This window comes from Panthera leo, chromosome C1, assembly GCF_018350215.1.
Source record: "Panthera leo isolate Ple1 chromosome C1, P.leo_Ple1_pat1.1, whole genome shotgun sequence".
Lineage (NCBI taxonomy): Eukaryota > Metazoa > Chordata > Mammalia > Carnivora > Felidae > Panthera > Panthera leo.
This window is the reverse complement of record NC_056686.1, coordinates 94,032,577-94,057,008: the sequence shown is the minus strand read 5'-3', so window position 1 is coordinate 94,057,008 and position 24,432 is coordinate 94,032,577. Positions and strand designations below refer to the sequence as shown.

General features: G+C 42.7%; 1 protein-coding gene across 2 annotated transcripts in view; it reads left to right on the top strand.

The window, feature by feature from the left end:
* The window catches only part of LOC122228361, a 101,167-nt gene extending 86,805 nt beyond the window's left edge, over positions 1–14,362 (top strand). The window contains exons 5-7 of one of the 2 annotated variants that reach the window (XM_042953367.1): positions 419–549; positions 12,020–12,093; positions 14,314–14,362. In XM_042953367.1, coding sequence (XP_042809301.1) covers positions 419–549; positions 12,020–12,093; positions 14,314–14,325 — 217 coding nt within the window. In that variant the 3' untranslated portion in view covers positions 14,326–14,362. Of the gene's footprint in view, positions 1–418; positions 550–12,019; positions 12,168–14,313 lie in introns of those variants that run through there. The other variant, XM_042953366.1, reaches the window with a different exon arrangement.
* The last annotated feature ends 10,070 nt before the right edge of the window (positions 14,363–24,432 follow it).

Genomic DNA, 24,432 nt, shown 5'->3' with positions numbered 1-24,432 from the left:
CTAATTAAAACAACATTATTAGAGCATTCTTGACATTTTTTGCCATCTTTCTCTGTTGGAGCTATGTAATCAACTTTATAGTTACAAGCTTTTCTTTGAAATAGGGGTCACTTTTGTAAACTAAAAGTCAGAGGCAGAGGAGATTAAACCAAAGGAAGATGTTGGTAAACATCAACCAGAATCTTGGGGAGTAGGGAAATTATTGCAGGATTTTATTCCACTTGCCTTTGTCCAAACACAGCATTCAGATATGATGTTTTTAATCTGAGACTATTCTAGATGTCATTAGGTAGTTTGTTTAAAACCCCTGGATACATGTGATCTTAGCATGTTTCTCAGACTTTAATAACAATCTTGATAAATAGCTATTTTCTTTCTTTCTCCATTCCTTTCATTCTTTTTCTTTTTTCTTCTATAGTTACTTTCCATTCTCTGAGGGCACTGTGAGAAAAATACTGCTGGAGAAGAGGAAGCTGAACTTCTCATGTATTTGGGCAACAACTGCCCTAATGATGATGTTATGTTTCAATCACACTAAAGAAGGCCAAGGTAAGCAAGAATAGAGTTTTACATTAACTAGACTTTTAAAAGATTAAAAATCTTTTGGGAACCAGAGGGCCATTTAGTTTCCTTTTGTAAAGTAAGTTGGCTAATCATAATTAACAAGAGAGAAATCTAAATTCTCCAGGAAATATTTTTAAAAACTATAATGGCCCAAGTCACGCTGCAATAAGGAGAACATCTTATGCTAAGTTTAGTGGATTGAAAAGATACAAAGAAGCCTGGGTTCTTGTGCTGTCTGTGATCCATGATATTATCTCAGAATGCTTACTTCTGGATTTCTCAATATTTTAGAAGAAACAAATTTTTAAGGCACTTAAGAAATAGAATTTTTAAGGCACTTTTGAAGGTTTCTCAAGCTCCCAGCTAAATATTTTCCTCTTAAGAACGTAAGGTAGGGTTCAAGAAAATGGCAGCGGACTATCAGTACCCTAGGCTCATCTCATCCCATGAAACACAACTGGATAACTACCAAATCATACTAAGTACCCCAGAAATGGGCCTGAAGACTGACAGAACAAACTCCACAACTAAAGGGAGAGAAAAAGGCAAATCAAATAAAGTAGGAAGTGTGGAGATGTGTTTAGGGGAGAAGCAGATCACAGGTAGTATGGAGAGGAAGGAACCAGGGTCACAGAACGGGCAAGTGAGAGAGGAGTCCACAGGGGAACGCACAAGGAGAATGTTTATCCATTGGCTTGCATACAAGAGGGGCTGAATTTCATGAGTTCTTGCAACCAGCCAGGCTTAAAGCCTGGACTTTAAAGGTTGAGAAGCTTGTCTGGGATACAGCCTGGAGGGCACTGCACTTCTTTTGTAGAGAAGGCAGGCAACAACCCGGAGATAGACAGCGTGGTAACAGTGATCTGAAGACAGCCTGGGGCACACTGGGGGAGATTATTCTGCTCTTCTTGGAGTGCATCCCTGAGAGGCAGAGTTCAAGGAGACACAACTCTTTGGGAAGAAAAGAGCCAGCCAGAGCCATTTCCTTTCCTTGTTCCTCAGCATAAACACAGAGCCACCTGAGGGAACCAGCTCAGCCCTGACACTGGCCGCCTAACTTGCATATACAAAGACCCCTCCCCCTTTGCTGTGGTGGGATTGCCCTTCTCATTCAAGCTTGCCTTGGTCCCAAGGTGGTAGGCCCCTCCCCAAGGAGACCGGCACAAGCCCGTGACCACACCACATTCCCTGACCAGAGAGTTCTGCAGGGTCTCAGTTCCGGTGGAGATGGTATTGGGTATCATTTCATAAGCAGACAAGAGCACACCTGGTTAAAACTTGCCACACGCAGGCCAGGGACCACACACTGCCCACACCAGGCTAGAAGATTCTCTGCAGATGACTGGCCTGAGGGTAGACCAGCCAGAACACAGCAGCATAGCACATGCAGCACACATTGGAGATGTTCCTTGAAGCACCAGCCCTGGGCACTACGTGGCCTCTTTTTATAAAGCCATTACTTTCAGGAGCGGGCAATATAACTGGCTTCTCTAACACAGAGAAGAAGACAGAGACAAAAGGCAAAAATGGAGGAATTCATCCCAAAGGATAGAACATGACAAGGTCATGGCCAGAGATCTAAGTAAAACAGACAAAAATGACATGCCTGATGGAGAATGTAATGCAACAATCATATAGATACTCACTGGGCTTGAGAAAAGAATGGAAGGCATAAGTGAGACCCTTACCACAGACACAAATAGTTAAAAAAGAATCACTCAGAGATGAAGCGTGCAATAAACAAGATTGGGAACACACCTGATGTAGTGAACGGCAGGCTAGAGGAAGCAGAAGAATGAATTAGTGACCTAGACAACAAAGTAATGGACAGTAATGAAGCTGAACAAAAGAGGGAGAGAAGTATGAAACAGGAGAGTAGGCTCAGGGAACTCAGGGACTCCATCAAACCTAGTAACATTCATATTATAGGAGTCCCAGGAGAAGAGAGAGAAAAGGGGGCAGAAAATTTATTTGAGGAAATAATAGCTGAAAACTTTCCTAAACTGGGGAAGGAAACAGACTTCCAGATCCAGGAGGCACAAAGAACTCCCATAAAAATACACAAAAGCAGGCCAACACCTATACATACAGTAATTAAATTTACAAAATACCATGATAAAGAAAAAAACCCTAAAAACAGCAAGACAAAAGAACAAGGCTAGCTGCAGAACTCTCAACAGAAACTAGGCAAGCCAGAAGGGAGTGACATGATATATTCAAAGTGCTGAGTGAGAAAAGTCTGTAGCCAAGAACACTGTATCCAGCAAGGCTATCATTCAGAATAGAAGGCAAGATCAAGAGTTTCCCAGACAAACAAAAACTATAAGAGTTCATGACCGCTAAACCAGCCCTGCAAGAAATATTAAAAGGGACTCTGAGTGGAAAGGGAAGACCAAAAGTGACAAAGACAAGAAGGGATCAGAGAAAATCTCCACAAACTGATAAAACAAGTAATAAAATGGCAATAAATACATTGCTATCAATAATTACTCTGAATAATTACTTTGACTGGACTAAATGCTCCAGTCAAAAGACATAGGGTGTCAGACTGGATTAAAAAAAAAAAACCAAGATCCATCTGTATGCTGCCTACGAGAGACTCATTCTAGACTTAGAGACACCTGCAGATTGAAAGTGAGGGGATGGAGAAATATTTATCATGAAAATGGATGTCAAAAGAAAACTGAAGTAGCAATACTTACATCGGACAAACTAGATTTTAAAAACAAAGACTATAAGAAGTCATGAAGAAGGGCACTATATCATACTAAAAAATATATCCAAACAAAATATATAACAATTGTAAATATTTATGCACCCAACACGGAGCACCCAAATATATGTCAGTTAACAAACATAAAGGAACTCATTGATAATAATACCATAATAGTAGGGGATTTCAACACCCCACTTACAACAATGGACAGATCATCTAAGCTGAAAATCAACAAGGAAACAATGGCATTGAATGACACTCTGGAGCAGATGGATGTAACAGATACATTCAGAATTTGAATTAAAGCATTCCATCCTAAAGCAGCAGAATACACATTCCTTTTAAGTGCACATGAGACATTCTCAAAAATAGAGCACGTTTGGGTCACAAATCAGGCCTCATAAAAAACAAAAAGATCAAAGTCATACCATGCACCTTTTCTGACCACACGCTATGAAACTAGAAGTCAACCACAAGAAAAACTTTGGAAAGACCACAAATACATGCAGGGATGCCTGGGTGGCTCAGTTGATTAAGCGACTGACTTCGGCTCAGGTCATGATCTCACAGTTTGTGAGTTCGAGCCCCGCGTCGGGCTCTGTGCTGACAGCTCAGAGCCTGGAGCCTGCTTCAGATTCTATGTCTCCCCCCATCTCTACCCCACCCCTGCTCGTGCTCTGTGTCTCTCTGTCTCTCAATAATAAATAAACATTAAAAAGAAAATACCACAAATGCATGCAGATTAAACAACATGCTGCTAAACAATGAATGGATCAATCAGGGTATCAAAGAAGAAATAAAAAATTAAATGAAAAGGAAAACACGATGGTCCAACACCTTTGGGATGCAACAAAAGTTGCATATAAAAGCCTATATGCTTCCTAAGAGGGAAGTACCTAGATAGGTCTACCTCAAGAAGCAAGAAAAAATCTCAAACAAACCACCTAACCTTATACCTAAAGGAGTTAGAAAAAGAACAAGAAATGAAGCTTAAAGCCAGCAGAAGGAAGGAAATAATAGAGGAAATAAATGATATAGAACCAAAATAAAACCCAATAGAACATATCAATGAAACCAGGAGCTTATCAAAAGGAAAAAAGCAAAGACCCAAATAAATAAAATCACAAATGAGAGAGGAGAAATAACAACCAACATCACAGAAATACAAATAGTTATAAGAGAATATTATGAATATCTATATGGCAACAAATGGGGCGACCTGGAAGAAATGGATACATTCCTAGAAACATATAAGCTACCAACACTGAAATCATAAAATAGAGAAAACTTGAACAGACTGATAACAAGCAAAGAAATTGAGTCAATAATCAAAAATATTCCAATAAACAAAATTCCAGGGCCAGACGGCTTCACGGGTGAATTCTACCAAACGTTTAAAGAGGAGTTCATATGTGGATCTTGAGAAATTTAACAGAAGACCATGCCGGAAGGGAAGGGGGAAAAAAAAGTTACAGAGAGGGAGGGAGGCAACCATAAGGGACTCTTAAAAACTAAGAACAAACTGAGGATTGCTGGGGGTGGGGGAGAGGGGAAAGTGGGTGATGGGCAGGAGGAGGGCACTTGTTGGGATGAGGACTGGGTGTTGTATGGAAACCAATTTGACAATAAATTATATTTTTAAAAAAATAAAGAGGAGTTAATACCTACTCTTCTCAAACTATTCCAAAAAATACAAATGGAAGGAAAACTTTCAAATTCATTGTATGAGGCCACCATTACCCTGATACCACAACTAGATAAAGACTCCACTAAAAAGAGAACTACAGACCAATATCCCTGATGAACGTGGATGTAAAAATTCTCAATAAAATACTAGAAACCGAATCCAGTAGTACATGAAAAGAATCATTCACCATGGGCAAGTGGGATATATTCCTGCTTTGTAAGGGATGTTTGATAATTGCAAATTAATCAACATGATACACCACATAAATAAAGAGAGGATAAGACCATATGATCCTCTTAATAGATGCAGAAAAATCTTGTGACAAAGACATCCATTCATGATAAAGTCCCTCAACAAAGTCGGGTTAGAGTGAACATACCTCAACATAATAAAGGCCATCTATGAAAAACCCACAGCTAACATCACCCTCAATGGGGAAAAACTGAGAGCTTTCCCCTAAAATCAGGAACAAGATCCAAGTGTCCACTCTCACCACTTTTATTCAACATACTACTGGAAGTCCTAGCCACAGCAGTCACACAACGAAAAGAAAAGGCATCCAAATCAACAAGGAAGAAGTCAACTTTCACTGTTTGCAGATGACATAACACTTTATAGAGAAAAACCTGCAAGATTCCACCAGAAAACTGCCAGAACCAATACACAAATTCAGTAAAGTCACAGGATACACAACCAGTGTACAGAAATCCGTTGCATTTCTATACACCAATAACGAAGCAGCAGAAGGAGAAATTAAGGAATTGATCGCATTTACAATCGCATCAAAAACTATGGGATACCTAGGAATAAGCCTAGCTAAAGAGGTAAAAGATCTGTACTCTGAAGACTATAAAATACTAATGAAAGAAATGGAAAATGACACAATGAAATGGAAAAACATTCCATTCTTATGGATTGGAAGAACAAATGTTATTAGAATGTCTATACTAGCCAAAGTAACCTACACATTTAACACAATCCCTATCACACTACCAACAGCATTTTTCACAGAGCTGGAACAATTATACAATTTGTATGGAACCACAAAAGACCCTAAATAGCCAAAGCAGTCTTGAAAAAGAAAAGCAAAGCTGGAGGCATCACAATCCCACACTTCAAGTCATATTACAAAGCTGCAGTGATCCAAACAGGCATAAAAACAGACACATAGATTAATGGAACATAATAGAAAAGCCAGAAATGAACCCACATCTATGTGGTCAGTTAATCTTTGACAAAACAGGGAAGGATATCCAATGGGAAAAAGACTGTCTCTTCAACAAATGGTGTTGGGGAAACTGGACAGCAACATGCAAAAGAATGAAACAGAACCCCTTTTTTACACCATACACAAAAATAAATTCAAAATGGATGAAAGACCTAAATGTGAGGCAGGAAACCACCAAAATCCTAGAGAACACAAGCAGTAACCTTTGTGATATGGGCCATAGCAACTTCTTTCTAGATATGTTTCCTGAATCAAGGGAAACAAAAGCAAAAATAAACTTTGGGACTTAATCAGAATGAAAATCTCTGAAGCTTTTCATGAAGGAAACAATCAACAAAACTGAAAGGCAACCTACAGAAAGAGAGAAGATACCTGCAAATGACATATCTTATTAAGGGTTGGTATCCAAAATATATAAAGAACTTATAAAACTCAACACCTAAAAAATAAATGATGTAATTACAAATGGTCAGAAGACACAAACAGACATTTTCAAAGAAGACGTCCAGATGGCCAACAGAGACATGAAAAGATGTTCAACATTACTCATCATCAGGGAAATCCAAATCAAAACTACCATGAGATATCACCTCACACCTGTCAGAATGGCTAAAATCAATAACGCAAGAAAAAACAGGTGCTGGAGAGGATGCGGAGAAAGGGGAATCCTCGTACACTCTTGGTGCAAATGCAGACTGGTACAGCTACTATGGAAAAAAGAATGGAAGTTCCTCAAAAGGTTAAAAATAGAACTACCCACTGATGCATAGGGGCACTTGTACCCCAATGTTTATAGCAGCACTCTCAACAATAGCCAAATTATGGAAAGAGCCTAAATGTCCATCAACTGATGAATGGATAAAGAAATTGTGGTTTATATACACAATGGAATACTACATGGCAATGAGAAAGAATGAAATATGGCCTTTCATAGCAACGTGGATGGAACTGGAGAGTGTGATGCTAAGTGAAATAAGCCATACAGAGAAAGACAGATACCATATGGTTTCACTCTTATGTGGATCCTGAGAAACTTAACAGAAACCCATGAGGGAGGGGAAGAAAAAAAAAAAAGAGGTTAGAGTGGAAGAGAACCAAACCATAAGAGACCCTTAAAAACTTAGAACAAACTGAGGGTTGATGAGGGTGGGAGTGAGGGGAGGGTGGGTGATGGGTATTGAGGAGGGCACCTTTTGGGACAAGCACTGGGTGTTGTATGGAAACCAATTTGACAATAAACTTCATATATTGAAAAAAAAAATAGAACTACCCTACGATCCAGCAATTGCACTAGTAGGTATTTATCTAAGAATACAAAAATACTAATTCAAAGGGATACATGCACCCCAGTGTTTATAGCAGCATTATCTACAATAGCCAAATTATGGAAACAGCTCAAGTATCCATCAACTGATGAATGGATAAGGAAGATGTAGTATATATATATACAATTGAATATTATTCAGCAATAAAAAAATGAAATCTTGCCAATTTACAACAGTATGGCTAGAGCTACAGAGTATTGTGCTAAGCAAAATCAGTCAGAAAGGCAAATCCCATACGATTTCACTCACATGTGGAATTTAAGAAACAAAACAAATGAGGAAAGGAAGAGAGAGAGAGAAGAAAACCAAGGAACAGACTCTTAACTATCGAGAACAATCTGACTGTTACCAGAGGGGAGGTGGGTGGAAGGATGAGTGAAGTAGGTGATGGGGATTAAGGAGGGCACTTGTGATGAACACTGGGTGATGTATGGAAGTGTTCAAACACTATATTTTACACCTGCAGCTGATATTATGCTGTATGTTAACTAAGTGGAATTTAAATTAAAACTTTAAAAAAAGAATGTAGGGTAGTCACTATTGTATAACTGGGCTCATTAAATATTTATTTATTTATTATGTACTTTCTATATGCTGGGCACTGTGTGATTCCTATGGATACAAAGAAGGTTGTTCTGAGTTTTTGAAATGTACCCGCCTTGCCTCTTTAACTTTTGGGAGGCTATGGTGGAAGAGATACTCCTTTGTCTTATCAGTCTTTGTGGGGTTTTAGAACAAAAGAGTACTGTGAGTTTGGAAATAAATTTAGAGAGAGGTTACTTACTCCAGTCACAAGTATTCTTTGCTGTAATAAGAAGGAATTGACATTACATAGTGGTGAGGAGTATGGACTTGGGAATCATAGTAGGAGGTTCAAATTCTGACTCTACCACATATGAATTGAAGGACCTTAAGTCAGTAAGTTGACCTGCTAACTCTGTTTCTTCATCTGTAAAATGGGAGTAACAAGTACATACCTCATGGAGCTATTGGGTGGATTAAATTATCTAAGGTATGCAAAATGCTCAATAGTGTCCCTGATGTGAGCTAAGTGCTCAAAATGTGAGGCATTATTATTATTATTATTATTATTATTATTATTATTATTATTTAGAAACATGAAAATATTGTTACTGTCCACATGCATTACAGAAGAGATGGATCATGGATTGTTCTAGAAGATGAGGAAGCAGAAGGGATGGATCAGGGAAAACTTTCTGAGAACAGCTGTGCTTCAGTAGCACCAATCTGATGTTGGGCCATTTTGACTCTCAGCATCAGGGATCTAAGCAAAAACTGTAAAATACTTTTAAATACAGAGAACAAACTGAGGGTTGACGGGGGGGTAGGACAGAGGGGCAGGGAAAATGGGTGATGGGCACTGAGGAGGGCATTTATTAGGATGAGCACTGAGTGTTGTGCATAAACGATGAATTATGGGAATCACTCCCAAAGCCAAGAGCACACTGTATACACTATATGTTAGCTAATTTGACAATAAAGTATGAAAACATAAATAAACCAAAACCTGTTTAGCCACATTCCATTCTAGCCACCAACTAAGCTGTTGGCCATAGTGAGTGATGCACATCTTGGAGAGCTGGAGACCAGCCCTGAGACTCATGATGTAGTGACTTCATTGCCATCTGGCATCAGCATCAGAAGGATCAATCACCAGGTTTTCCACCACATGTCTGTTTTGTAATTCCTGAAGGTGTCCTGTTTCTTCAGAGAAGGAAGGTCCTTAATTGGAACTGCTCCATCATTCACAGTCCCTCAGGACACATATTTTTGTAATTTCAAGAACCTGCCCATAGAGGATTACGTTTAATCACTCAAGTAGTGTGTAGAAGAGAAGTTGATTCCTAAATCTTAATTATATATACATAATTATTGGACCACTTTCTCAGTAAAACCAGGTAAGTCTAAACAAATCTACATTACCTTGGTGTTTAAAACTTTTGATTTTTAATGAAGCCCCTCAGGCTTTCAGGTCAATTTAAACAAAGAGAAAAGCATGAAACTTTTAAACAGTGATTCCTGGAACTCATTATAATTAATTATCTAATCCCCTCCCCTGCCATTTACCAGTGTGTTCTAAGATAATCAATTGTTAAAAGCTGTCAACCCTGCTCTCTTCTTAGACCAAGATGTTCCAGGTTGGGGGCATATAAATGTCTGGAAAAGATCCCCCCACCCTCATCTGTGCTCTTTGTACCAACCTTCCCTCTCTGGTCCATAAGCGTGGGGTAGGAAGGTTCTGGATGATTAGTGACGCTATCCCCGTAGGACAGAGGTAGGGTTTGTTCAGCAGTTCAGCCACACCCACACCAGAGCTCTAAGATACCTTCTCAGCAAGTCTTGGCTTTCTCAGTGGTTGCAAGACTGCTTCAGTAGCCCCGCACATTTAAAAAAAATCCCTTGAGCAACTATACACAAAAGCAGAAATGGAGAGGGAAGGTTTCACCACATCCCTCATCAGGGAGGAAATCTCCCTAGAACTCTTCCAGGAGACCTCTCCTTCTGTCTCAGCCACAGTGCGATCAATCCCACATACACAACTTTGGCAGTTGACTCATCAATGTAATTTTAACATATTTTATGAAAACTTCAATGTCAAAACATCCTAATTTCTTGACATCCATTTTTCCTTTGGCCACTGTATTCCCGACCACATCTTATTCTTTATCATGATCCATCTCTGAAATGATGAATAGTGATAACTAAGCCTAACGAACACCTAGTTCTCTCACCCTCTTACTGTCGTCATGCCTACAGTCTGATCACGACATCCGATCACTGTGCCTTTGCCTCCTGCTTGTCCTCAGGATCTAACAGTGCCCTGCAATTTTTACTTTTGTCCCTCTCCAGCTGGGAGACACCCTCTGTGTCACTATGAACCCTCTCTCTGTAGCATCCTCAGCCCTCTTGTCTCATAGTCTTCCTGTGACATGTGCCCAACATGGATTAATCTGACCATCTGGCCATTCTACTCCCATTTGGACTGATGGAGAACATAACGCAAACATGCAGATTGGTGCCACTTCAAAAATATGGTGTCAATTCTCCACTGCATGGCTTGGCAATTCTCTTAACTAGCAGAAGTCAGCTTTTACTCATATTTTCAGTGGCTATTCAAAATATTTACTTCTCTCCCTAACCCTCAAACATCGTATCTGTTTCCTATCTCTTGGCAGATAGGCTTGCTTCCATTTCACAGAAAAAGTAGGAACGTCCTGTGTACTAAATAGCAATAATTACTCATATGCATAATTAATAAGATAATGTATCCACAAGAGTCTTCACTTTGTTTATAGGCACTTTTTCTTCTTCTAAGATTTTATTTAAATTCAAGTTAGTTAACAAATAGTGTAGTAGTAGTTTCAGGAGTAGAATTTAGTGATTCATCACTTACATACAACACCCATTGTTCATCCCAACAAGTGTCCTCCTTAATGCCCATCACTAATCTAGCCCATCTCCCCACCCAACACCCCTCCAGCAACCCTCAGTTTGTTCTCTGTATTTAAGAGTCTCCTACGGTTTGCCTCCCTGTTTTTATCTTTTGTTTTTCCTTCCCTTCCCCTTTGTTCATCTATTTTGTTTCTTAAATTCCATGTATGATTCTTCTAAAAGAAGGTAAAATCAATTATATTTCTATCAGATCTGTGTGTCAGATCTATCTGTCTACCTACCTACTTACCTATCAATCTATCAACATCAGCAACTTACCATGAAATGCATAAAGAATAAGAAAGACTGCTAAATAAATAGACATGTGAATAGATGTGGCAAAGCAAATATTGTTATTAATAGAATCTAGGTGGTGGATATGCAAATGTTCACCGTGAAAATTATTTCAACTTTTCTGTAGGTTTGAAAATTTTCCTTATAAAATGATGGAACCAATTTAGATCTTCAGAAATCAGAGATACCCACTTGAATATTATCCAGGAGATACCAATTATTGAACAGCATATAAAAGCAGATTTTAGGTTACATTTTATCGGACACAGCACTCATTTCTGAAGGAGGCTGTCACAGAAATATCTCCTTTGGGGTGCACACAATGGAAGACCAACTTTTATTTGTTACTTGTTAGTATTCTAACAGGAAAGGGAACAGATGGGTTGCAAATTTTAAATGTTAACACAAGTACCCCTACTGGACAAAATAGTAGGTTCAATATTATTTCAAGGTTTTTAGTCCCCAACTTTATTTAAAATTTTTTTTCCTAAATGGCTTTACCGCTTGAAATTCCACTTTCTTTCACATCTGCACCAGTAGGCCTTCCCTTCCTCTTGTCTTTGCAGAATTTCCTTCACCAGGAGCTGCTAATTAGATAGGTCGTATTCTCAAAGTTATGCCCAGGAGTCCAGTTTGTTAGCCCTGGATGAAAGAGATCAGGTTTAAGGCAAACGAACTGACAAAAGGAAGAAAGTGGGATTTTTAACAAATGGGATGTGGGGCAAATAATGTTCTATCTGCACCTGTTCTAGGAGCAGGTCTGGAAGCAATGAGAGTGCAAAGAGGTTTCTGGGAGAAGGTGGAAGAAGGGACAAGTTTGGAGAAGGTGAAGGCAGACAAATAATGCTGTACCAGACGGGTCTGGAATGATAGCTAAGCCACCTTAAATTATTTGGGGAATAAGACAGAGCATGTATAAATAGTTGGCCTTCACGTTTGTTTTTGTTCTGAGAATCTTTGATTCTGTGAGACATTGTGCTCCATGAGATCAGCCCAGCATTAGCAGTCCTGGGTCATGCTCAGACAAAAAGGAGCAGAGAATGGTCAGGGGGCCACCCAGGCCACAAAAACCTGTCCTTCCCCTCTCACAGGTGAACTTTTTGTGGAACAGAATAATTAGCCATTAGATCAAACTCCTTAATCTGTATCCTTGTGTTTTCTTCTCTCTCATCTTCTATGAATACTCAGGAAAACCTCAGTTTTTATATGGCGAGAGAAGCAGAAATGGCTTAACTTCTCTTGAGCGACGGGTCTAGATATTTGCAGGATGTCCGGGCCCCCTATTGATACTTACAAAAGCTCTAGGCAGTACAGCACAGTGGCCAGGAGCCCAGAGCTGAGTTCCACCAAATTCCAGTTCCACCACCTCCTGGCTGGGTGACCTTGGGCGAGTTACTTAACCTCTCTATGCCTCAGTTTCCTCTGCAAAATGGCAATGATGGTAGTGCTTACCTGATTAGGGAGCTTCAAGGTTTAAAAGCACTCAGTCAACAGTTGGCCCGCATGTAAAGCTTATCTGCTGTTGTTGTCTTTCTCCCCAGAAAATGTACTTTGAATCCCTGAATCCCCTCATTGTTCCTCCAAGGAAGAACTGTTGGCTTCAGAGTGGGCGTCCTGAGGACTTTTTTATTCCTATTATCTTAATCCTTCTCTTCCTTCTGACCCAGAGAGACAGCAAGCATGGTCATTAGGGGACTAGATGCTAGAGATACAGTACTTGGATTAAGATCCTCACTTCATCCTTCGCGTGACCAACTGTAGGACAGTTATTTAACCTGCAGTGCCTCAGTTTCCTTATCTGTGAAATGAGGATGGTAATGATGACAATGATAATGCATAAGGATGTACTGAGTGTTACATGAGATCATCTGCGTCACCCCCTTGGAAGACTCCCGGGCATATTGTTAAGTGCTTATTAAGTGTTAGTCATTATAGTTCTGCATTCTACACCCCACAGGCATGTACAGTGGACCTGCCAAGTGCAAAGCACGGTGAGACACTAGTCACCATTGAAATGATTCCTGTCCTCAAGGAGCTTAAGAGTTTCCAAGTTAAAATTTGTGAGCCCTTGATTCATCTTGTAGAAGCCATTGATTCCAGTCTTAGTTGAAGACAGGCCCCCAGGGAGGTCCACTCAGATGACACTTGCAGTGCAAAATCTGTTTCAGAGAAGACACCCGGCCTTGACTTTTTCCCCTGGTGGGATCCAGGAATCCTGCTGCTCCCTCAGGGGGTTCCAGTTTCTAGCTCTCTGCATCCAGGCCCTCAGCCTCCACCAATCTCCTACTCTGAGTCAGGAGAAGTAATAGAAGCAGAATAGGAGGGGAATTAATAGATGCCCTAGGTTCGAACCTCAGCTCTGCTGCTTCTACCTGACTATTTAACCTCTCTGAGCCTGTTTCCTCATCTGTACAGCAGCACCCACCTCACAAGGCTGTTGTGAGCATTTAAATGTGTAAACGTGCGACAATAACCTAAAAAAAATTTCCAGGCACAGAGTAAGTAGGCCCTATAGAAGAATTTGCTGTTATGGTTTTTATACACTATAAGAGGGTCCACATAGCATGAAATGTACCTGATCAACCTGGAGCATTCCTCCCACAAGCGTGGCCAACGATCATGTTCTTCCAGTCCACCAGTGGCTTTCTCTGACACTGTCTTGGCAAGTTCTGGTCCTAGGAGACAGAAGAGGAGAAACCTAGAGGACCAAGGGGATGAGAGGAGGTAGAAACAAAAGCCATAGTAGCACCATGAGCTAGGGACATTCACTGTCCCTCTGTGGCACCACAGGAGTTAGGGGGACTATTTCTGTATAGAAAGCCTGCCATTGTTTATACAACAGCAGAGCTGTGTGACCAGGTGCGCACTTCAGCATTCCTTCCTCACCGTCCCCATGCATGCTCCTTCTCTCTTGCCTGTCTTCAGGAAGCCAATGGGAACAGGGCCCTTTTCTGGAGGCTTTCAAGAGAACCCAGCTCAGGTTTGAGGCTCAAGTCCCAGGAGCTCTGGGAAGGAGGCTGCCAAGGTAACATGGTAATTTCCACAGGTCCACCACTAGAGGGCAGAGCGCCACCACAGGAAATCTAAAGTCAGCAACCAGTAAGCCCCTGTCCAAGTGTGCTGGGGAGAATCCTCCAGAATGCCTGGCTGCAGCTCTTCGCAATTCAGTTTCCCTGGGGTTTGGCCCAGGATCTTGGCGATCACTCTATGACACAGACATTCCACCCACGCAGGCCCCTCAGGCCGGAGAATGTCACTCCCTGGTCCCCTGGATAATGAGCATGAAGGGAATCGAAGGTAAGTCAGGAGGAGGGGCTAGTTTGCTCATCTCTGTTGCTGCTGCATCTCATATCTTACACCCCTGAAAGCCTTGGCTCCAGTTGAGGGCCCTCATCGGGGCAGATTTCGTTGTCATACATTTGGGCAGCCCCTTGTTATCTGGCATAAAGTGGCCTAATTCCTAAAACAGCGCCCCATGTCCCTGACCCTCCTCACCTTACCTTTTAGGGCATGTTCGTCATGAAAACAAAGGTCAGGGTGGGGCTTGGGGTGGAAGGTGACCAGTGTCTCTGTAGGGATTTAATAGATGGGGTTATCCATGGCCGTGCAGAAAAGGCCCAGAGTGGCCCCACGTGTGACACAACTTTCCGGTTTCCCCATCACCTCTGGCACAGGTGGTATAAGATAAGCATCGCCCCAGGCAGGCACAGCACGTCTTGGGTCAGGAAGCAAGGAACTGGGTTCCAGCCCCAGCTTCCCCTTGCCCTTCTGCTTTTTCTGCGGAAATTACTAAGCTGCTCTGGGTTTTCCTTCCTCACTGTTTGAAAATGACTGTTCCTCTTGAAGGGCAGCACTGCTGAAGAGGGGAGTGTTTGTTTTGTTTTGTTTAATGTGTATTTATTTTGGGGGAGAGAGCACGAGCAGGGGAGGGGCAGAAAGAGAGGGGAGCAGGGAATCCAAAGCAGGCTCTGCGCTGACAGCTGAGAGCCCTATGCAGGGTTAGGACTCGTAAACCATGAGATCATGACCTGAGCCGAAGTCAGACTCTAGCGACTGAGCCAACCAGGTGCCCCTGGTTTTGTTTTTCTTTTTGTTTTTGTTTTTTTAATGTGGGATTTGTCTATCCCATTTCTAAGTGATTCCTGCTCAAGCCTAAGGAAGGTCTGAATCGAAGAGGGAAGAACCAAGATTGGCTGAATAGAGGTTATCTGCCAAGGTCCCGGCAAGAGTGTGAAATGTCAGATTAGGTTGATTTGCTCTCTTGTCTCACAGGCACACATGCATATGCACGCGCACACACACACACGCACACACACACACACACATGCTTCCTGTCTCCAGAGTATAATTAGTTTCTTCTGACACAGGCACATCTGGGATATTGCTTACTGCTCTGCAAATACCTCATATTTAGTATGTTATTCACCTGCTAAGCAGCTCCTCTTGTGATCATCGCCTTTGGCAACATTTCATGGCAAAATCTCTGGCAGACAGTCTGGAGAGCAGTGCTTTAGCCATATTCACACCCACCTCACCCTCAACATGCTTCAGGGACATTTTTATCCCAGTACGATCTCAGACAAGTCACTTACCTCTCTGATTGTCATGGTGTTTACAGTATTTTTAAATTGGAAGTCAGAAGGGTGTTCTGTTCTGCTCCCTTGCTTCTCTCAGTGTTCCCTTCTCTCTCCTTCCCCCCACGTCCCTCACTATAGGATTCTGCACTCCAGCCATTCCCAACTACTTGTCTTCCCCGAGGCGGCCGTTCTTTCCTGCTCTGCATACACACAGTGCTCTCTGCTTTGAATCCCCCTTTTTAAAACGTCTGTTTTCCTTTATCTGCTATCGGCCCTTCTGGTCTCAGCTTTGACATCATCCTCTCCAGGAAGAACCCCCTGCTGTCTCCACACCACCACCTCGCCTGGGGCTGAAGTCCCTGCTCTGTGCCCCCATAGCACCTGCACACCCGCCACAATACATTGCCCTCGTCTCACCAGTTTGCCTTCCCTCCGGGCCATCCGCTTATCTTTGCCCAGCCAACGCCAAGCACAGCGCTCTGGTCTTCATCATACTGCCTCTCCTGCTGGGTTCAGTCTTTCGTATGGATGTACATGCTCCTCACCCAGACCCTGTTTTGGGTGGTAAGTAGAAAGTCATGGCTATACTCTTAGATATGCCCGCCGCTGTGGCAGAACTGTACTCCTGAGAAACCGAAGCTTTTGGTTTCCGTCCCAGAGGCTGGAGGTGTTTGTATATTTTTTTTAATATGAAATTTATTGTCAAATTGGTTTCCATACAACACCCGGTGCTCATCCCAACAGGTGCCCTCCTCAATGCCCATCACCTACTTTCCCCTCCCTCCCCTATCAACCCTCAGTTTATTCTCAGTTTTTTTAATTTTTTTAAATGTTTTTATTTATTTTTGAGACAGAGAGAGACAGAACATGAGCAGGGGAGGGGCAGAGAGAGACACACAGAATCCGAAGCAGGCTCCAGGCTCTGAGCTGTCAGCACAGAACCTGACGTGGGGCTCGAACTCACCGACCGTGAGATCATGACCTGAGCTGATGTTGGACGCTTAACAGACTGAGCCACCCAGGCGCCCCTATTCTCAATTTTTAACAGTCTCTTATGGTTTGCTTCCTTCTCTCTCTGTAACTTCTTTTTTTTTTTTTTTGTCTTCTGTTGAGTTTCTCAGGATCCACATAAGAGTGAAAACATATGGTATCTTTCTCTGTATGACTTATTTCACTTAGCATAACACTCTGGAGGTATTTGTGAATGGTTTCTGTTGAGCACTGGGACCTTCCCACAGAAGGGAAGACCACACCCATCTCATGAAGTTGACAGTGCGCAAGGAGCTTCCATGTACCCCTTACTACCCCAAACTCGCCTTAGATAGGGTTGTCTTCTTTGATAGATTAGGAAGCCGAGGCCCTGAGACGAACTGACTCGGGGTTCCAGAGGCAGGAAGTAGAGAGGCTGAGGCTGGAAGTCAGGTGACATGCATTCCTGGACTCCAAGCCGGAGAAAACAGGGCTTTCTAATTCTTCCCCCCACACCCCTCTCTGCCAGGCCTGCAGGAGCCCCAGGGAAAGCCACAAAGTCAGGCTCCCGAAGCAGACCGCTGTGCAAGGGCCTGCCCTCTGTGGTCTCAGGGAAGAACACCGCGTACTTTGCCCTCTCCATCTCAGCAGTGCATTGATCCCGTACTTGGAAAAATCAATGTTGGCGAGGACAGCAGAACGATTGCTCAGACACATTTGTCATTGGAGGTGCCTTCAAACATACCCACACAGCAGCAGCCTTCAGCCTCCGCACCCCCAGCACAGTCACCTCTTGGGCCAGAGTCCCAGCTACGGGCAGCACAGCCTGCAGGGAGTCTGAACCGGGGAATGTCCGGGTCAGGGGATCCAGCTCCGTGCTGCACGAGTGAGGCATCTGAGGCCAGGAGGTGAGCGACCTGCTCAAGGTTACACAGCTGAGAAGTGACAGGGCCAGGATAAGAATTTAGCTCTCCAGATGACATTCGTATGCCCTCAAGCCTGGATCACATGAGGCGCTATGATGGGTGTCAGGAGGCCTCACTTTGTTCCCCACAGACAGAGTGTCAGCCTGCCCCTGCCTCCTGTTGCCCAGTATGCCTCTGTCAGGAATCAGTGCCTTCGTGGAGGGGACGCAGAGTCGTGGTTAAGGACACAGGCTTGGGTGGGGCACCTGGGTGGCTCAGTCGGTCAAGCATCTGACTTTGGCTCAGGTCGTGATCTCACAGTTCATGAGTTTGAGCCCTGCTTGGGGCTCTGTGCTGACAGTTCAGAGCCTGGAGCCTGCTTCGGATTCTGGGGCTCCCTCTCTCTCTGCCCCTCCCCAGCTTGCACTCTGTCTCTGTCTCTCTCTCTCTCTCAAAAATAAAAGAACACAGGCTTAGGATCAGATGGACTCAAGGTTGTGACCTATTCCTAGCAGAAGATTATTTAACTTAACCCGTAGTTTCCGTATCTGTAAAACTCACGTCTTATTCCAGGACTGTTTTCATTCCATGTCTTAACATCGAAAAGCATTAAAACCGCCTGATGAGATTGGTTCTGTTGCCTGTGGTACTTCAGGCACAGAGAGATTCACCAGTGTGCCCAAAGCCACACACCTAGGAAGCAGGGGATTCAGCAGGGGCCTGCAGTAACTGGTGCACTCATGCCACACGCCCAGCTCCCACCCCCTGCACACCGGCCCCACCGGATCTGGCAAGCACAGCACCTGCATGTGGATGACAGCACCCCTCTGTCGTGTCTACTCAGCCGCATGCCAGCCATTTGGTCAGTTTGTCCCTTCGTTGGCCAGTAGGTACAGAGAAGGAAAGCCATTAGTCGATTTGGCTTCTTTGCGGTGGCACAGGCTGTGTTGCTGGGTTCCTCCCTAAATGCACGTTTCTGAGACATTCTTTTATCACCAGAGCCTGGTTTGCTTTGGGCTGGCTTCTTTCTGAAGCTGAGGGATACGGTGACATTTGGGCATATCCAGGAAAGGCCTGAGAAGCAGATGGCTGCTTCCGACCCCAACTTGGTTCCACAGTGAGAATGGCCCAGGCAGGATACTCTCAGACATTTCTCCACTCAGCATCTTAATTATTCATCATGTCCTTAAATACTCTTCTGTGACGAAATGCTAAGCGACACATTAAATATTCATCATGATGCACCTAGCGCAGGGCCAAGGGTAGAATTAAGCGGAACAAATGTGATTTCTGATTACATCTCTTTAATTCTAGGCGCTGAACACCCCCAGGCTGCTAGGACTCCGTCCCATTCTGAAAGAAAGCCAGGAAAGTAGATTCCACAACATCCCTTTATGTGCTGCCAAACTGTCTTTAGAATCTTGGCAAGAAGTTCTTTCCTTTTTCTTTCTTTCTTTTTTTTTTTTAACTTTTAAAAACTGAGGTATAACATATGCATGTATGTATGTACCCACACAACCACCACCCAGATCAAGATATAGAACATTTCTAGCAGCCCAGAAGTTTCCCTCATGCTTCTTCCCAGTCAATACCACCCCCCCAACAGACATAAGAATACACTGTTTTGACAAGAAATTATTTTTATATTTAAGTCTACTTTAGACCCTTCCTTCTGTCATTTCTGTTCACTTCCTCGCATTTTTAATTGGAAGGCAAAGACCAAATAGCTATCTATCACCCATTGATTCGAAGTGCCTGGGGGTAGAAGCATAGATAAGAGGAAGCTCTTGGGCCCGTCCAGGGAGATGATGCTGGCTTGATTTGGAACAGGGAACAGGAGGAGGGAAGATGGAAGAGGGGACAGACTTGTGGGATGTATTTGGAAGTGATATTGGATGTGACGGGGAAAGAGTGAACTCAGGCATGATGAGGTGTTGACTTGAGTTCCTTGTTGGAGGTCGCCACCATTTGTTGAAGTAGGGAAGATGACAAAGGAGTAGATTTGGGGACAAGGGGAGGTCAAGAGCTCTGTTTGAACTTGTCACCTCGAGATACCTGCTAGACAGAGTCCAAGCCATCCGGAGCTTGGGGAAGATGTCAGGCTTGGAGAGAGAGGTGGATTTGGGAATCATTGGCCCATAGATGGATTTCAAAGCCTGAGGATGTCATGAAATTACTCAGGGTAAACAGAGCAGAGGACAGGACCCAAGACAGAGCCCTGGAATTGTTCTAGCTGATGCCAATACTTGCCTTAAATAAATTCTAACATTAGAGAGGGGAAAATAAGCATTGTCTAATATGTAATGCAGTCTGAAGATTCAACAAATTTGCTTTCAAGCTGGAAAAAAGGTTTTGAGTGTTCTGCAGCCTTATGATGATGCCAGGGAATCCTGATGATGAATTTTGGTCAGATCAGTCATCCCTTTCGGGTCCCAATGGTCCCTGGCCCAGTGAACACAGACCTCTAGATGATCTCACAGGGGCTTTTTTATTATTTCAAAAAGCTTGGTTGAAATGGTTATGTTTGCCTACCATAAAGATCTATAAGCTAACCACACGTCAGGTTTTTCTGCTTTGACTAGAATTGTATTGACTGGCAACACTAGATGTCTTGTGGTGACCAGAAGTTGTGTTTGACAGTAACATGTCTTCAGTTATTTTTTTTTTTTAACCGAGAAAAGGTACAAGTGCCTAATCGATGCACTTGCATTGATTTCAAATGCAAAAAATGCATTATTTCAAAGACTCAGTTTATTAATCTGTAAATATGACAATAATGATAGCTCCTACCTCTGTATTCTGTAAAATTAAATGTTATTCTATGAAATTAAATGAGATAATGTACTCGAAGGGCACATCGTTAAGTGCTCAATACATGGCAGTGGCGATTGTTATTCTTGTGACTATTCTTGTTATGACACAGACTCCAAAAGGAACAAATAATAAAGGCTGTCCTCTGTATGAACAGCGTGGGGGCCACACTACCATTCTGTTTTATGACACATCCTTTCAGGCCAATCATTGTAATCCATTGTACGGAGTTAGGGGCACTTGTTACTAGTTCACATATTTGTTTATGTCTGATGGCCCCATCTCTACTCAGAGAATCTTCCTTCAGAAAATCTGGCCAAATACCATGACTGCCTCTCAGCATGCCCCCCCCCCCCACTATAGGAACAAATCAATAGCTGTCATAAGGAAAAAGATAATCCAGTCTTTCCCTAGTAGATGCAGATGGTTAGTCAGAGACAGCAGTAAGCTAGTCATCTGGCCCCTTGAAGTAATCTCAGCTGATGGGTTATTTTGTTTGCCAATAATGTTGCTTTTGATACTCAAAAATAACAACACTAACAATAATACAAAATGGGGCCTTTTCTACTTCTGTTGTCAGAGCCATGCATCAAACTCTCTGCACAGATGGAAACATCACCCACAAAGTCTGAGAAATGGTGTGGCAGGGTTCAATTATGAAGCAGCAAGAAGAGGGGTGAGTGTGTCCAGCCCCAAGGTGACAGGAATGGCACTTTAACAAGAATATCTGATTAGTGTTTTAAAGTGTTTGAGGCGCTTCCATATAAATCATCCCATTCGATCTTCAAAATGGCCTTCCCAGGTTGGTAGTATTACACTCATTTCAGAGGTAAGGATTCGGATTCTCAGAGAAATTATGAAACTTGTTCAAATGCTGGAGGCAGGACTCAAACCTCTGTCCCCAGTCACTGCCCTCCACGGAAGTTCTCAATGGTCCAGCAGCCTGTGGATCCACCAGGCTCCAGCAGAAATGGATCCGTGTGGTCTGCATCTACCGTGGTCAGAGCAGGGCTTCCATAATCAGAACAGGGACATGACTCCCTGGTAATCATTGAAGCCGCATTTTCAATGCTTTTAATGACTTGTTTTATAAATAAAAGCATTCAAACAGCTGGTTATTTCACTCTAACTGAAATCAACTACCTAGATACCCTTAGATATAGATATGGATATATCCATAGATATATCTATAGATAGATATAGATATAGATATAGATATAGATATAGATATAGATATAGATATAGATTTGTTCTGTTTTCTTCCAAGTATTTTTGTTTTTACAACCAGAACAATTCTGTCTCATTTTTATTTTGGGAAAAATGTAAGTGGAAAATGATGTCTGTTCACAGAGTTTGATTTGAACTATTGAATAGCCACATGAGCCATGGCAATTCACCCAACTCTCTAGACCATTAGAATCCAGACGAACCTTTGGAAATGTCCTAGACCTGCATTGTCCAATACGGTAGTCAACAGTCATGAGTCTATTGAGGAACTGAAACGTGACTCATATGACTCGGAAACTGACTTTTCAGTCTTAATTAATTTAAATTGAAATAGCCACATGTGGCTAGTGGCTATCGTATTGGAGAAAGCAATTCTAGGCTTATATCCTCACCTCTAAAATGACAGTGTTTGTGCTTGAATCAATCCCGCTAAGATTCCTACCACGACACTAGCATAGTGTTACATATTAGGCACTCCATAAATATTTCTGGCAGAGATATTTGTAGAATGAAAGACCAACCAAGTGGACAAATAAATCGCTGAATCTTAAGGGAACATTATAAATGGAATTACTTTAGGATGACCTGGAAAATCTAGAGTTTTGGGGGGTGAAGAGTAACATTGGCATTGGCTGCAGCTGGGAGGGAAGCCTTGGCAGCTGTTCACATGGGAACAGAACCAGGTACAACCCAGGTCACTCTTGCCTTTCCACTTCCTCCATACCCGGAAAAGCAGTTTCCTCCTTGGGGGTATTTTCATAGCCCAAGCCTCCTGGTGAGATGGAGTCTCAGTGCTGGAACTACTGGCTTGGAAGAATGTCAGGAAAGAGGGGACAATTGTCGGGAAACCCCAGGGATAGCTGCCAAGACTTCCCTTCCAACTCACGGGAAAGACTTCCTTCAGACACAGCTTAAAATAACCACTGCCCCAAAAGTGCCGGTCAGAATATGTGGGTGAATTCCAAGTATCCCAAGTATCCATCTTGGCTTTGAGTCTCCCCTCCCTGTTTCTGTTCTGAGGAGTTTCTCCCTACTCTGAGGCACTCTTCCTCTTCTCCACATGCAGTATGGCAAGTGCCTGAGAAGTTTTCGGGAGATTGCATGTTCCCTGTTGCTGGAAGGCCCATCTCATGTCCAGAACACGGGTGTGGTGTGGGGTAAGAGCGGGGGCATCGCGTGGCACCCCAGCTCTTCCGGGAAGGGCACTGCGCCTGCCGCTCTCACAGAGCCCCGCTCCAAGCCCGTGCTTGCCCGCTTAGCCAGGATCTCGCTTTCTCTTCCTTTTTAGCTAACTATATGTTTCTCTGATTTATAAACTTTTTGCTTTTATTTGGGGGGAGCATTTTTTTAAGTTTACTTATTTATTTTGAGAGAGAGAGAGAGGAGAGAGAGCATGAATGAGCATCAGTGGGGGAGTGGCAGAGAGAGGGGGAGAGAGAGAATTCCAAGCAGACTCTGTGCTGTCAGAACAGAGCCTGACACGGAGCTTGAAATCACAAACCATGAGATCATGACCCGAGCCAAAATCAAGAGTCAGACGCTCAACCGACTGAGCCACCCAGGTGCCCCGAGAAATTGTTTTGTTGTGGCAAAATATACATAAAACTAACTTCCCATTTTAATAATTTTCAAGTGTATAATTCAGCGGTATTCAGTACAACACTCACATTTTTGTGCAGCCGTCACCATTGCCCGCCTCTGAAACTTCTTTGTCATTCCAAACTGAAACTCCGCATCACTGAACAACTCCCCATGCCCTGCCCTCCAGCCCCTGGTAACCACCATTCTACTTCCTGTCTCTGCGAATTTAACTACCCTAGGTACCTCATATAACTGGAGTCACATAGTAGGTCATTTCATAGCAAGCTTTTTTCACTCAACCTAATGTTGTCAGGGTTCATCTATGTGGGAGCATGTGTCAGAATTTCCTTTCGTTTGAAGGCTGAATAGTATTCCATTGTATGCACATCCCACGTTTTGTTTATCCACGGTTGTGTTGTTTCCATTTGGGGGCTGTTGTGAATAGTGCTGTAGTGAACATGGGTGCACAAGTATCCGTCCGTGACCCTGCTTTCAATTCTTTTGGGTGTATGCCTGGTAGTGGGATTTCCGGATCACATGCTATTTTCTATGTTTAACCTTTTGAGGAGCCTGCTTTTATTTTTAAACCATCCTAAACTCTCTTTTTCTTGTATCTTTTAGCTCTTGAATTTTATTCCTAATCGTTCAGTCTTCCCTGTGTGTGTTTTGAGCTTTTCATATGCTGAGTTTTTAGCTTCTCATTGAAATCTTCGTCTCTTATTTGTTTTTACTTTGCAAGAATCTCAGCTTTTAGTCTTTTATCTTTTATTTTGAACCTTGTCTATCTCATCCAGTCTAACGTGTGTTTCTTTCATCTGTAAGTTTTTTGCTTTATTTTAGTTTAAAGGCATCTCCACCTAATCCTTTTTACTCCTATAATTTAATCTGTTTTACCTAGGGGTTCATATGGCTGACCTCATATATCTATGCTGTGCTCATCACAACTTGATCATATTTCTGATAGCTGTCCATGCTTTTCTTCTCAGATGCTGTGTAAGGGGTGTTGGGAAGGGTGCAGGGGAGGCAAATGAGGTTGAGGTCTGTCATGGGTCAGGTTCCCTGGGAAACAGACTCTGAGGCAAAGATTTGCATTCA